At 28.9% G+C, this 14,373-nt stretch overlaps 2 protein-coding genes across 2 annotated transcripts; one reads left to right on the forward strand and one right to left on the reverse strand.

Annotated features, from left to right (window-relative positions):
• Positions 1-4,111: 4,111 nt before the first annotated feature.
• Positions 4,112-7,695, reverse strand: PGO_120910 (hypothetical protein; the record flags this gene model as incomplete). Its single annotated transcript, XM_028688887.1, has 14 exons — positions 4,112-4,170; positions 4,312-4,354; positions 4,557-4,618; positions 4,745-4,789; positions 4,908-4,968; positions 5,104-5,140; positions 5,385-5,452; positions 5,636-5,676; positions 5,802-5,832; positions 5,965-6,002; positions 6,359-6,515; positions 6,666-6,704; positions 7,258-7,349; positions 7,647-7,695. The coding sequence occupies 14 exons, from the start codon at positions 7,693-7,695 to the stop codon at positions 4,112-4,114; spliced, it is 822 nt and encodes a 273-aa protein (XP_028544688.1).
• A 4,552-nt stretch (positions 7,696-12,247) lies between these two features.
• PGO_120920 (DNA/RNA-binding protein Alba 4) lies at positions 12,248-13,693 on the forward strand (the record flags this gene model as incomplete). Its single annotated transcript, XM_028688888.1, has 2 exons — positions 12,248-12,784; positions 13,109-13,693. The coding sequence occupies 2 exons, from the start codon at positions 12,248-12,250 to the stop codon at positions 13,691-13,693; spliced, it is 1,122 nt and encodes a 373-aa protein (XP_028544689.1).
• Positions 13,694-14,373: the final 680 nt, after the last annotated feature.

The following is a 14,373-nucleotide window of genomic DNA, read 5'->3' on the forward strand; positions in this document are numbered from 1 at the left end:
TGCGCAAACTTTTCAAAAAAATGTGCCATAATGTAATAGAATAAAATGGGATGAAATTAACGTGCTGGATGCAAACAGAAATTGTTGCATTTTACAAGTATACATTTGTTTTGGTGTTACATGCATGTTCTCACTTGTGCATGCGATTCATATTTCTGCATGATGTACCAAAAAATGAAAAGAGCAAACATAAAAATATAGGAAGGGGGAATGATGCAAATCTAATTCCAATCGTTGCGCTAAGAGCTTGGATATATAAGAAATTGTTATTCTTGTAGAAGGCGTGCACTGGTACATCTCGTGCTTATGAATAGACATATGATTGCATGTGAATATATTTGCGTATATATATATATATATATATATATATATGTATGTGCTTATAAATATATGCATTCTACAGTGTCCCTTAGCTAAATATAATAATCATAGCACATCGTTTTCGTAAATGTATTATTTCACAGTGATGAATAGCGATATGCATGTTTTGTTTGTATGCTCCCGTGTACGTTTACAAGCATAAATGTAATGGAACTTTCTCAAGATCACTTTTGTTCTATAAACAAAAAAGTTCGTTCTTCCTTATGCTTATTCATTCTTTGCATAGTCACATTTCGCCACACGCACATGGTATGGTGTTAACGAGGGAAATTCCTACTTAAACCGTCTGACGTATAAATGCCTCTTAAAACAAATGTATAAAGTGTAAGTATGCATATATATTAAAAAAAAAAAAAAAAAAAAAAAGAAAGAGAAAGAAAAAGAGAAAGAAAGAGAGAAAGAAAAAGAGAAAGAAAAAGAGAAAGAAAAAGAGAAAGAAAAAGAGAAAGAAAAAGAAAAAAAGAATCAAAATGAACGAAGCGCAAAGAACGAAACGATGTGAAATAAATAAAGGGGAAAAAAAAAAAAAATGTGCTATTTCATATATACACAGGTGTGTCTTATAAAATTTCTGAGGCAACAAAAATTTCACGTAATTTTTTTTTTTTTTCTTTTTATAAATTAACGTAAATTTTTTTTTAAAAATAAAACAACATGTTTTAATTCTAGTTAAATGTGGAAGATGTTAAAATAATATGCAAAAAAATATACGCAAGTAATATGTAAATGGACGTCTATTTGTTCATGTGCGAGGGTATATATATATATATATATAAGTATATATAATAATATAAATATTATAGCACTTACGCACATAAAAAAGGAGCACATATATTTGTAAAATCTCCACGTGCGAAGTCTGTGGGGGAAAAAATATATTATACTAATTTTTTTAAAAAAAAAACGGATTATGTAAATATATATATATATATGTACGCATTTGCACGTATATATATTATGCATTGACTGTAAAAATTATAAATGTACCCATGTGTACATTTGAACACGTAACATTATATATATATCAATTTGTTACATATATGGCATTACACACCAAATTTCATGTAACAAAAGTAACATGTTGCCATCCTGTGTAACTATATATATATATTTGCATAAGTTTATATTCATACTACGTAAACTCTTTGCAAAGGTTGTAAGTACAATATTCTGGTTTCGTTTATAAAGATTAAAATAGAAAAAAAAAGAAAAAAAAAAAAAAATTAAAACGCGAAAAATTTGTTATTTAATAGTCCCTTTCTCCACAGTTCTCATAATTTTAAAAGCAAATAAATCTCATAAAAAAGTACATGTACATGTATATATATATATATATATATATATATATATATATATATATATATATGTTTATTATACATATAAATATAAATTCTGTACTGCATAATTAAAATATGCATGTTTATATACTTTTTATATTTTTTTTAATGAAATGTTGTTACTCTTTAAGAGACGCACAGTGATTTTTTTTTTTTTTTTCCTTTTCAATGAAGAAGAAAGCATTATTGGATATAATCCTAGTATATTTTGCTTTATGGTTGCGCATCGCAAATATATAAAGGCATATATATATATATATATATATATATAATTTTTACGGTAATTACATTGTGCTATTTATATATTAGTACCATGTACACTACTTATGTATTTACATGATATTACGCCCCTATTTATTAAAATGAACGCCACCATAATAACGGAATTTATACAATATACTTTTGCAACAGCTTAACAATTTTTATTCTAGAGATAAATTTTTACCATTTGTTCCTTTTTTTTTTTTTTTTTTTTTTTTTTCCTATTTGTAATAAGTAATTTTGATGCTGTGAAGTTGAAATATGTGTTTATCTACTGATATATATATATATATATATATACATTCCTACAACAAATATACTTGAAAAAACCAAGGTCATAAACAAAATGGGAAGAAAAATATGGAAAGCATCAATTTACATATATATAATGTGGACGCTCGGATTGTCGAGCCCCTAATAAATTGCACTGTTTTTATGCTTCACCTACGATGTTTATATAATGGGAGCAGGCCTGACACCTCCTTTTTCCTTTTGTTTCTTTTCGCAAAACAGGTTACTAATAAGTACGTATACCCAACATGCAATCAAACAAACGCGTAATATATATACTATATATATTTATAATAACTACGTAGAGTAGTGATTTTTTGTTAGCATTTTTTTTTTTTTTTTTTTTTTTTTTTTTTTTTTTGGAGCATGCAATGATAATATGTGCTTGCGCGTTAGTGTACCATTATGGTACTTATAAAGATAATCTTTTTGCGATGTTTTTTTTTTTTCTTTTTTAAAAGGGAATATTCAATGATTACAAAATAATGTAGAATTGTGATTTCTTCATATAATTCTTAAGTACAAAATCTGCGTCCATTCCTGAGTTAATTTTGGATTGGTGTAACCCATTTTAAGAAAAAAAAATTAAGTACTATATATATATATATATATATATATATATATATATGTATACGTGATCGACATGCCCTTCTTGCTGTGGCAGAAATTTACTACTCTAGGGGCAAATATAAAATTTAACAGTAGGCAAACGGAATGAGACGAGATGAGTTTAGGAAAAAAACAAAAATAAAACATTACATTCTTGCTCTACTTCATAGGGCCAAAGATATTCATAATATTTCTTTACATACATCCAACTAATTTGTAAAAAAAATATATATTACATGAGAGATATATTACGCTTACGCGTTGGTCATGAAAATGTGGTATCGTATGTCTCCTTGTTGATATAAAAACACATCTACACAAAGATACGACGAATTATAGCTTGTCCTAGACTGCAAGGGAAAGTAACGATTGACGAACCAATCTTGGTACGTCAGAACATATCTACCACCATAAAAATAAAAAAATAGAATAAACATAATGATCGCACAAAACCTGCTAACAGATTAATCATTGTTTTTTCCGTGACATTAATTCCAATATGCAAAAAAGGGATAAATTATAACCCACGACTTTTTTTTTTTTTTTTTTTGCAACATTTTAGTCCTCCATTTTCACACCATGAAAAGGAAGAAAAGTTACTTCATCACTTTAAAGCCATAATGTATAAAAGAATCCAAACATTTTTAAACCCATCTTTACTAATGCCCATTTGAGTAAAAAAAGTGGAAAAAAAAAAAAAAATTATATCAGCATTGGCTGTATCAAGTATGCATGTTTACGTATTTCAATGATGATAAAAGTGAATAGTCTGAAAAAGGTGTATTACATATGCAAACGCTTAATAATGGACTATCAAATGTGGTAAAAAAAAAAAAAAAAAAAAAAAAAAACTAAATTAAATTAAATTAAATTAACGTTTCAAAAGAGTGTAGGACACTGACATGTTTACTGCACTGTTCCCCGTCCTTAATGCATAAAATGCTCATTTTGGTAGCTTTGTTCATTTTTCATTTATTTTTGGTATTAACCAAATGAGGACAATTAAATAACGTAATGAATATACAATTTGAAATAATGTATCAATTTATGAATGAATAGAATCTTTTCAAAAACAAACAGTAGAGATCCCCTAGTGTTATAATTGACATGAATTCCATCAATGTATACGTGATTGCGCGTCATATACTCCAACTCTTGAACTAAATAAAAATAATTATATTATATCTGTTTGTGCTGCTTCATATATGTACCATTTCACAGATTAATCTGTCTTATGAATATATTCGACTCGCAGGAACAATTTCTCCCTTCTTGAAATTGTAATGATGACCTATATATGTGTTGTAGGGCGCATATATTTGGGTGCACAAATGGAAGTCAAAAAATGCAAAATAAAAGTGCAAAAAATGTATAATAAAAAAATAATTTGAGTAGTCCACAAATTTGCAAGTGCTGATTCAGTCAGACATACAATCAGGGGTTATTGATCCTCCGATCGATTCCAGATTTGGGCTCTTAAAAAGATAGAAAAATAGCAATAGAAATAGAAATATATGGGAAAATGAAAGTCAAGAGAAAGCTATGTGAACATCGCAAAGTGGGGAATAAAGAGATAAAATAACTCCATTTTGGCATAATAAAAAAGGAAGAAACTACAAAAGACTCCGTTCATCCATAGATGCAGTTACATTTTAATATATATTTTCAACTCATTACTAGCAATTTCCTTTTACGCTCCTTTTTCTTAAATGAAAGATGCGCCTCTTCATAATCCTTTCCTATTTAACATAAAAAACAAAAATATATATATATATATAAAATGACACCTTTTGAAGCATCTGTACTTTTATTTTTGTGCCTTCAAACATATAAGACAAAATAATAATTTGTCTTCCTCAATTTACCGGCTATTAGAAAGCCCATCTTTTTTACTCTGCCCTTAGGAGGTACTAACATATTTAAGAAAAAACAAATTGTGCATGCATGTAAGAGTGATTTTGCATACAGGGTGCATAAGAAATTTTAAGAAAAGATGAGATTGTGTTTTACTTATTTATTTATTTTTACCTGAACAAAGGGTTGCCCTATCACCTTGTGCCTTCTCATGACCTAACTTTCTGTTATAATTCTGGTGCATGGGACGAGAAAAAATGAAATGAGGCATGTGTACCTCTGATACACATATATATACAAATGAATCATCGCACATTGAGCGAAAGAAATGGATTCTATTGCGTCTGCAAAATCTACTTTATTGTATTACAAATACTATGAATTTACACTCAGCGATTTTGTCACATCTGCTCAAGGGTACACAGAAAAAAAAAAAAAATAAAATAGTAATTAAAATGGTAAGAAAAATGGTAAGAAAAATGGTAAGCAAAATGGTAAGCAAAATGGTAAAGCAAACTAATAAAATAAAATGAAGGCATTCGCATAAAACAAGGCGTTAAATGAAAAGCGTTCTTGTAACATTGAAAAATGCAGTAATATATAATTTACGCGTGTTTGCATTTGTTAATTCTGTGGATTCATTTATTTTACTCATCCGCTGCTTCCTTGGGGGTGGTATCTTTGGTGATTCTCATCAAGACGTGTTCATCATCGCACTCCTGACAAGACACAATAAAAAAATGCAGACATGTTTTCTCTTGTTGTCGATCATGGCCTATAGTGTCTAGCTGTTCAATTCCTTTTTTCATTTATTTTTTAAATGTGTTAATATGTATACATATATATATGTTCTGTTTTTTTTTTTTTTTTTTTTTTTGCTCTGCTTTTCAAATAGGATTTACCCCTGTTATATTCAGGGAAACTTTGAAATTCTTCATTTCCTCTGCCACAAGTTAAAACAAAATAGGTACACGAAACGAAAATGAGAATAGAAACAATAGAAAAAAAAAAAAAAAAAAAACGAATAATTTATATGGCATTGATTTCCAAACACCGCTTTGACAAAACCTTTTATGTGATCTCCCTTAATAGCAACAATCTGCATACAAAAAGGATTTTAAAAAAAAATGAAGGATAAAACAGAAAAATAAAATTCCTTTTAGATATCACACAAAAACACAGATAAGTTATCCTATTTGAGTGAAAAAAAAAAAAAAAAACTTCGCATTACCCAATACTTCCTTGGGCGAGAGAAAACCCATTTGTTTCCTTCGAAAAAAAAGACATACAATTAAGACATTCCAATAAATAGTTATATAAAAATGGTAAGAAACTGATGCATAAATTGGTAGTATATAAATATAACGCAAGAAACAAATAGAAAAAGGGTTAGGGGCGAGAAGAATTAATAAAAAATAAATAAACAGACAACCCGAAAAGGAATAACTATATATATATATATATATATGTACACATTGTCACTCTACGAATCGAATTCTCATACAAGGTAGTTTTCACACCAAATCGCGTAATAATATCACTGAAAGAAGAGTTAAATTTTTTTTTTTTTTTTTTCATAGTCATATAAAATATACTAACAAAGATACAGATGGTTGTGTAAATACCTGAACAAACCCAGTTAGCCCCTGTAATCTTTAGCTCCTTCTCATCTTCGTAAAAAATGGAATTTCTTAAAATCCGCTTTGGAGAATAAGAAACAAAATCACATTTTTCCTTGGATGCACATATATCTAGAACTTTGCTCAAGTTGAGAAGTTTTTCCTACAAAATTGTTTTTGTAATTGGATTATTGAAGATTATATATGCAAAAGGGGTGTAGGAGTATCACAATGGTATGTGCAATTCCACACTTTCGACATTATAGCTAATCAAAATTCTCAATAAAAAAAAAAAAGTAATAAAAAAACTTACCGTGCTGGGAGCTAGAATAATACTTTCCCCTTCACAAAACTGAAGATAACCATATGGAAGAGATTAAAAGGAACACATATAGAAATGCAAAAATGAGAAAATGTGTGTGACATTAAATAGATGAAAGCAAAGAAGAAAAAATATAAAAGAAACAAAAAAAAGTATTTACAAAAAGGAGATTAAATAATAAAAAAATGTCAAATGGTGTATTGATCATGAGAACTGTATAAAAGCAGTTTTTTGGAGAAAAAAAAAAAATAAATAAACTTTCTTTTTGAAAAATTGTCCAAAAGGAGTGTAAAAATGTTTGGTGCGTGTACGTACATGTGTGTGTGAGAAAAAAAAAACTGTGGAAACATACAGTCGCATATACTCATACTCTCACATGTACACAGATATACACAGACAGACACAGATATACACAGATATACACAGATAGACACAGGTAGACATAGATAGACACAGGTATACATAGATAGACACAGATAGACACAGATAGATACAGATAGACACACATGTACACACAGGTATATATGAGACAAGAGCATGTGAGCATGTCAGGACAACTTTAATGACGACTTTTTCGTCAAACCTTTTGTGAATTATTTAAGAAAAGAAAATCTGAAAAGTGTTCTTTCACCTCATTTTCTGTTAGTGTCTTCGTTAGCCCCAGAGTGAACACTCCTTCAAAAGGAAAATCGTTTGGCAAACTGTGTGGCAATTTGTTTGGAAAATCATTTATGAATGTTAAGTGAAGAAACTCTTATAATTTATTCATAAGGGAACTTTTGCCAAGTTCTGTTTCTCATTCTGCATGACCAAACACAAGGACTCTCTAACTACATATACATGCACATATATATTTCACTTAAAATTTTTAAGAGAAAATGCATATTAAAAAAAAAAAAAAAAAAATGCAATTTGGACAAAAACAAGAGAAAAAAGAGATATAACTAGTAAATTTTCCTTATAGTTCATTACCAAACAGATTTAGAATAAGATAAAAGACAACAGAAGAATTCTTCTTCATTTTGGTAAACAGTAACTGTGCAACCGGGACAACAAAAAAAAAAAAAAAATAAAATAATATAACACAAAATATAGCCAGGAATAGCAAGATAATGCATAATAGGACATAGTGGGACAGAGTAAAATATACGCATACTACTGTTAGAAGGATATGTAACAATCCCCACAGCAACAAATATACATACACTACATTGCAAACAAGAACATGAGTCTAAATTCTCATTGAATTATCCCAAATGAAAATACAAAATTATATGAGAATAAAAATGCACATCGTGTACGTACACAGTCATCACTTTACATCCCTATGAATATCAACAATGAGCTTTTTCAATTTATTCCATTAGACATAACCATGGAAAATGTAGCTTATGAAAATTATAACCCTTACGAAATTGTTCATTTTTAAAAAAATAAAATAATTTTATAATGACATTTGCGCGTTGTTTTACACTCATCATGTTAGGAAAAAAATGGACAAAATTGAAAAAAATTGTGTCGTCTTTTTTTTTCTTTTTTTTAATCAATTCGTTTATGTGACCAGCTAGCCAAATGAACACCCCTGCAACATTCCCATTTTTCTTAGCATTTGTTTCAAAAAAGGAAAAAATAAAAGTACAGTGATGATATTTTTATAAGAATAGAATTCTATTTTTTTAATTTTTTTTTATTTTCTATTTTACACTTTAGCGAAACCTTTCTACAAATTAAAAAGACACATTTTCATTTCACAAAATCCTGAAATTCGTCTTATATATTGCACAAGAAATATCCTCCATCAGATAGCAACACTTTTATCCAATTCACTGAACCAATTTGAGGTCATATATTTTTTCTCCGAAATATTCTCACGAACTTGCAAAATATATGCGTTCGTGGGGGAGGGGTGGGGGGATTCATTAGTTAAATACGTTTAAGTTAATTATTTTCTTTCTCTTTATTTCGTTCTCTTTTTTTCTTTTTTCCCTGTGCGTTAATGCGAACATGTGATAAACAAGGGTGTGAACAATTCTTCTGTGTTCCTCTTGACCGTATGGTACATCATTTAATTATTTATTAAATAGAGAAAAATTCCTTTTTGTAAATTAACTGAATACAAAAACCACTTTCATATATTTTATACTCCACTAAGTGATGGCTACATGGAGAAAAAGAAGTAAACCGAAACACCTTTTTATTTTACTCCTTTTTTTCGTTGTATACTATTGGTAGACAGGCGCATATAATTATCATACCTTTATTGTAAGTGCATAGGGTGATTACAAAAAAAAAAAAAAAAAAAAAAAAAAAGAATTATACACTCGCAGAGGTATTACTTTCTCATGCACATTTCCTAGACACTTGTTCTGTTCTTTAATTCGAATTTTTTCTTGCAGTATCTTTAAACTTGCACAATACTCAATAATTTAAATGTGTCATTACAAAGCGTAGGACAAAAAAAAAGAAAAAAGAAATTAGAAAACGAAACCAAAGTGTTTATACGTGCCAATTTTTCCATCAAAATAGGCAAACAAATTTTCATGATGGAAAACATCGAGATATATAACCTTATCATAGTCTTTGGTTAATACAGTTGTTTTTCTTTTTTTCTCTAAACATTTATATGTGATCTATATTTGATAAAATGAGATAGAAAAATATTAAACCTACACCTCCTTTACAATGATCATTAAATGTAACATTTATTTCCCAAAAAAAAGAAAAAAAAAAAAAAAAATTGATATTCTAAAACGTGTAATGTATATATATGTGTACAAGCACAATGCAGTAATCACACCTGTGTGTACATACTTTTGGATGTGCCTGGAAAAAAAAAAAAAAAAAAAGATCTACAGTTTTATCACGAATTCCTAATTAGAATTTAAATGTACATACAGGAAAAGCTTAGCCTTCCATCATATATGAACTAATTAATGTACTGAAAATATCATTATCATCAAATGACTGGATCAAGAATTTTATCGAATTATATATCTAATATACATATTTCCTAACTCAAGTATGATGAAAAAATAAAAGAACACGAAAATAAAATAAATTAGGAAAATAAAAATTATGAGAAATAAAATGCACACTATCGAAAAAAAATCTAAATTATACAAAAAATCATATCACGCTAAATGTCATATGTATAATAGAGGTTAATTCACTTTAAAACATAACACATAAAAATGTGAAAAAGCTTGGAAAATAGCAATTATGTACGAAAGGTGAAAACTACGTGATCACAAGGGTTTACTCTACAATTGACTAAAAAAAAAAAAAAATGTGCTAAAAAAGAAACCAAGCCCAAAAAGGTGACAAAAAAAAAGGTTTGAAAATTGGTGTGATTACTTCAAAAATTTATTTGCATGTAATTTTCTTTTAATCAGCGGGGGAGGAGAGATATTTAAAGGAACATATTTATATATATATATATATGTACATGTGTATTACATAGAAGAAAAGAATTAAATAAGCTCGAATGAAGGGGTTATTTACAAAAAAAAAAAAAAAAAAAATTTAAAAAACCCAACAAGGGCTCCCTAAAAAACACAAAAAAAGTAATACAGGTAAAGAGAGTAAGGTGAAGAATATAGAGTAAAGAGTGCAGAGCGGCTGGTGCAAAGTAAAAAGTGAAGAGAAAAAAGTGCTGGTTAAAAAGCGACGAGTAAAACGTGCAATGTAAGGAGGATAGGGATGTCGTGGAGTAAGCACGAATTAAATCGTAGAGAGTTATGTATGGAATTCTACGTATGCACATATATATATGCATCTAGTATGTATACTTATGTATCAACTGTACATGCATGCATGTACCTCACATAAGAACACATGCACAGCACTTACACTTTTCGTTTTGTTTACATGCGCTTAAAGTTTGTCACTGAAAATAAACAAGCCCCCTGAGAATATTACGTTACTGTGTAAACATTCGACTGCGCATGTTTGTGCATGTATGAACATGTATGTATTTGCATAGTGAATATATGTATACTTACTGTATATATGTATATATAGGTGTATGTATACATGTATATTTGTGATATACCTTTATATATATACCCGCTTGGGCATTTTACGTACCTATGAATAAGCACAATTTGACGCTTTTTACTTCCAAATAGAACAATAAATAAATAAAAATAATTAAGCAAGCAAAAAGGTGATATAGTAAAACATGATGCAAAATTAAGCTTAAAAAAAAAGGTAAAAGAAGCAAAAAATAAAAGCAAAAAAAAATTAAACGTCCAATATAATGAAAAAAAAAAGAAAAAAAATTTGAAAATAAGAGAGAAAAAAAAAAATCTATAGAATAAGGAAAAATGCATTTTTAAAATAAACCCCCTTATTTTTATTTTAGTTTATGCGTATTTTATATTTTTATAAGAATTCAACGAAATTTAAAAAAAAAAAAAAGAAAAATATAGAGGAATAGAAAAACGAAAACTACAATCAAAAAAAAATAATTAAAATATATTAACAAAAGGATAAATCAATAAAGGAAAAAACAAAAGGCAAAAACAAAAGGAAAAAACAAAAGAATAAAACAAAGAGAATAAAACAAAGAGAATAAAACAAAGAGAATAAAACAAAGAGAATAAAACAAAGAGAATAAAACAAAAGCGTAAAACAAAAGAATAAAATAAAAGAGTAAGATTTCAAAAAGGGGAATGAATTGAACAAATAATTAGTAAACAAATGAACAAACGCGCAAAAAAAGTGAACAAACCAACAAGCCAAAAAGCTAAATAAACGAATAAATAAAAATAACCTAAATAATAAGGAAAAAATAATGAGAAAAAAATAAAAAAAATTGGAAAAAGCAAAAAAATATATAGGGAGGAACTCATATTTGAAAACAGCAAGGCAGCAAAAACGCGCAAAACAGGTATTAACCCAATGCATGAATTATTTTTTCCCTCAGCGAGAGAAGCAGAGAGAGAAATAGATAGAGAACGCTATTATATACATTACCTCTGTTGCCATGTATACCATGTACCTACGTATATATATATATATATATATATATATATATATATATATATACATATATAAACATTATATACACTAGTACACCATCCATATATATACATAAAGCAATAATCTCCAGTTCTCTCCTCCCCTTTTCCCTTCCGAGACTAATGAAAAATTCGCAAAATATGTAATGTTTGCTTGCAACCTAATCATCAGTGCGTAACGATGCGTAGACTGTATACATACGTGTATATATTCCCTTTACTCACACTTGACATATTTTTTTTTTTTTTTTTTTTTTGATTCACCTGAACAGATATAATTAATTAGAGAAGCACACCAAAATTGATTGCACACTTTATCAAAGTTCCCGAAACCACGTTTTATTACCAAACGTGTATGCAAAAAGTTTAAATATCCCAATAACAGCACAGTTGTAAACAAAGGCAGTTTACCTTGCGCCCCATATAAAAACTCACGTATATAAGATATCCAAGGAAATCATAAGCTGAATAGATTATTTATATCCCTTTATTTTCACATATACGTACATATATTAACAGACGCATCAGATACGGATTCATCAAGAAGCCAAAATGGAAAATGAGAAAAAAAATAACCAGAAACAAAACAGCATTGATGAAAATGAATTTCCTAACTCGAAAGTTTTGTTAGTATCAGTCAAAAGAACTAGGAGATTTTTAGAAAGAACAGCAAGAGAATTGTTAGCAGGTGGGACTAGATATATTATATTGAGTGGTCTTGGTGATGCTTTACCATTGTGTGTACAATTACAATCTTCTTTACAATCAAAGAATGCAGCTGTTGTAGTTAAAATTGAAACATCCTATAGTTACTTCAATTCTAATTATTCCTATACTCCTGGGTTAAAAATTTATATGGAAAAGCATCCAGATTTTAAAGGCTCAAGAATATCACCAGGATATGTCAGTTTTCATGATAAATCTGATGATTTTACACCCATTTTCGATGAAAATCCAAATGAATATATATGCTCTGTCAATGCAGGAGACAATAATTTATATGTTGGTGGTGAAGGAATTAACGGAGCTTTTGCAGATATGTTGTCTGAATTTGGACATGAGGTTGATAAATACGAGGACTTATTCAAGGTAAGAAATAGAACAAAAAAAAAAAAAAAAATGAAAATTTAAAAAAAAAAAAAAAGACACTCATATCTTTTTCAACGATGAAAAAAAAAAAAATAAATAAAAGGGGTGAAGGGGGAAATCACACCATAAAACACATCGTCTGAGAAAGTGTGTTTCACATGTGTTAAATTGTGTACATGCAGACGCTCCTACAGTTATGAATTATTTTCAGACAATGGATTCTTCGAATAATATGCGTTTCAGACCATACAACATTGCACTTCCAACATAAGTATATCTCTTTCAAACATTTTATTCGCTCCATCACCTAACCTTTCCCAACAGGAACTTTTAAACAAAGCTGTAAAAGAGAATGCTGAGAAAACAGATGAAGAAATCAAATCGGTTGTATACGAAAATGTTGAAAAAAAATATCCAGATGTAAAATTAGCTTTATGCAGAACCCGAAACAGTTTAAAAAGAGGTAATGATTATACAACAGGATCTGTTTTTATTGTGACGTTCAAAAAAAATTATCCACATAAAAAAGAAAAGAACATGGGTATGGTTTATGTTGTCGGACCCAAAGGAAAGAATTTCGGTGCAGTGGAAGAATTTTTAGAAGCTGTTCATGAAACGGCAGAAAATTTAATGACAGCCTTGTGTGATTACAATGGTTTAGTGAAACGTGAAGAAATTAAGCACGTAAGAATGAACACTTGTAGAATCTGCTTATTTTCAGGAAGCATATACAAGCATGTTAATGCATCTAAATTAGATGTAGCAAAAGCTATCTTGAATGGTTTAGCTGTTGGATATAGACACGGTCCATCCCCAAGATTAAACTTTGCATATGATGAAAATGTATTTAAAGATGCTTGGATAGAAACCACAGGGCTTCAAGTTTTTAGCCACAACGATAAAGAATAGACAAACAGAACACTTAATATCGTGTGTATTGTATATATATATATATATATATATACACACATGCACAGCTGTGTGTGTACGCATAATTACCCATGTGCATGTGAATCCGCATATAAATTTTTGCACAAAAAAAACTAGTGCATGCATAGACGCATACATATATGGTATACGTACGTGTAAACACAAACACTCACTTGTGTTTTGTTAGCGCTCGTTTATTCCCCTCACCCCCCCCTTATTTCAAAAAAGGAAAAAAAAAAAAAAGTAGAAGTAATAATGAGCCTAGTTCTTGTTTCTGTGCCATATATATATGTACATCTACAGTAGAATTCAATTTACATGCTTGTAATGTTAAGATAAGAAAGAGAAGGGGTGTGAATAAGAGAAAAAAAAAAAAAAAAAACGAAAAGAAAAGAAAAGAAATGAAAAGAAGAAAAAAAGACGAAAAGTAAAAGGTAAAAAAAAATGTAAAAAGAAAATTGTCCCATGAAAAAATATGTACAAAAAAACACCTCTCATGAAAAGATAACCGAAAGACGGGAGGACTCCATGTGCAAATGTGTCGCCCCTCTATGTGATATGCGTGTGTGTATTTTATGGGTGTATGTAATACAGGTTCTCACACATAATATGTACATATATTATGGACCTTGTCAAGTGTACATATATATATATATATG

This window comes from Plasmodium gonderi (assembly GCF_002157705.1).
Source record: "Plasmodium gonderi DNA, contig: Chr12, whole genome shotgun sequence".
In the NCBI taxonomy this organism is placed as follows: Eukaryota; Apicomplexa; class Aconoidasida; order Haemosporida; family Plasmodiidae; genus Plasmodium; species Plasmodium gonderi.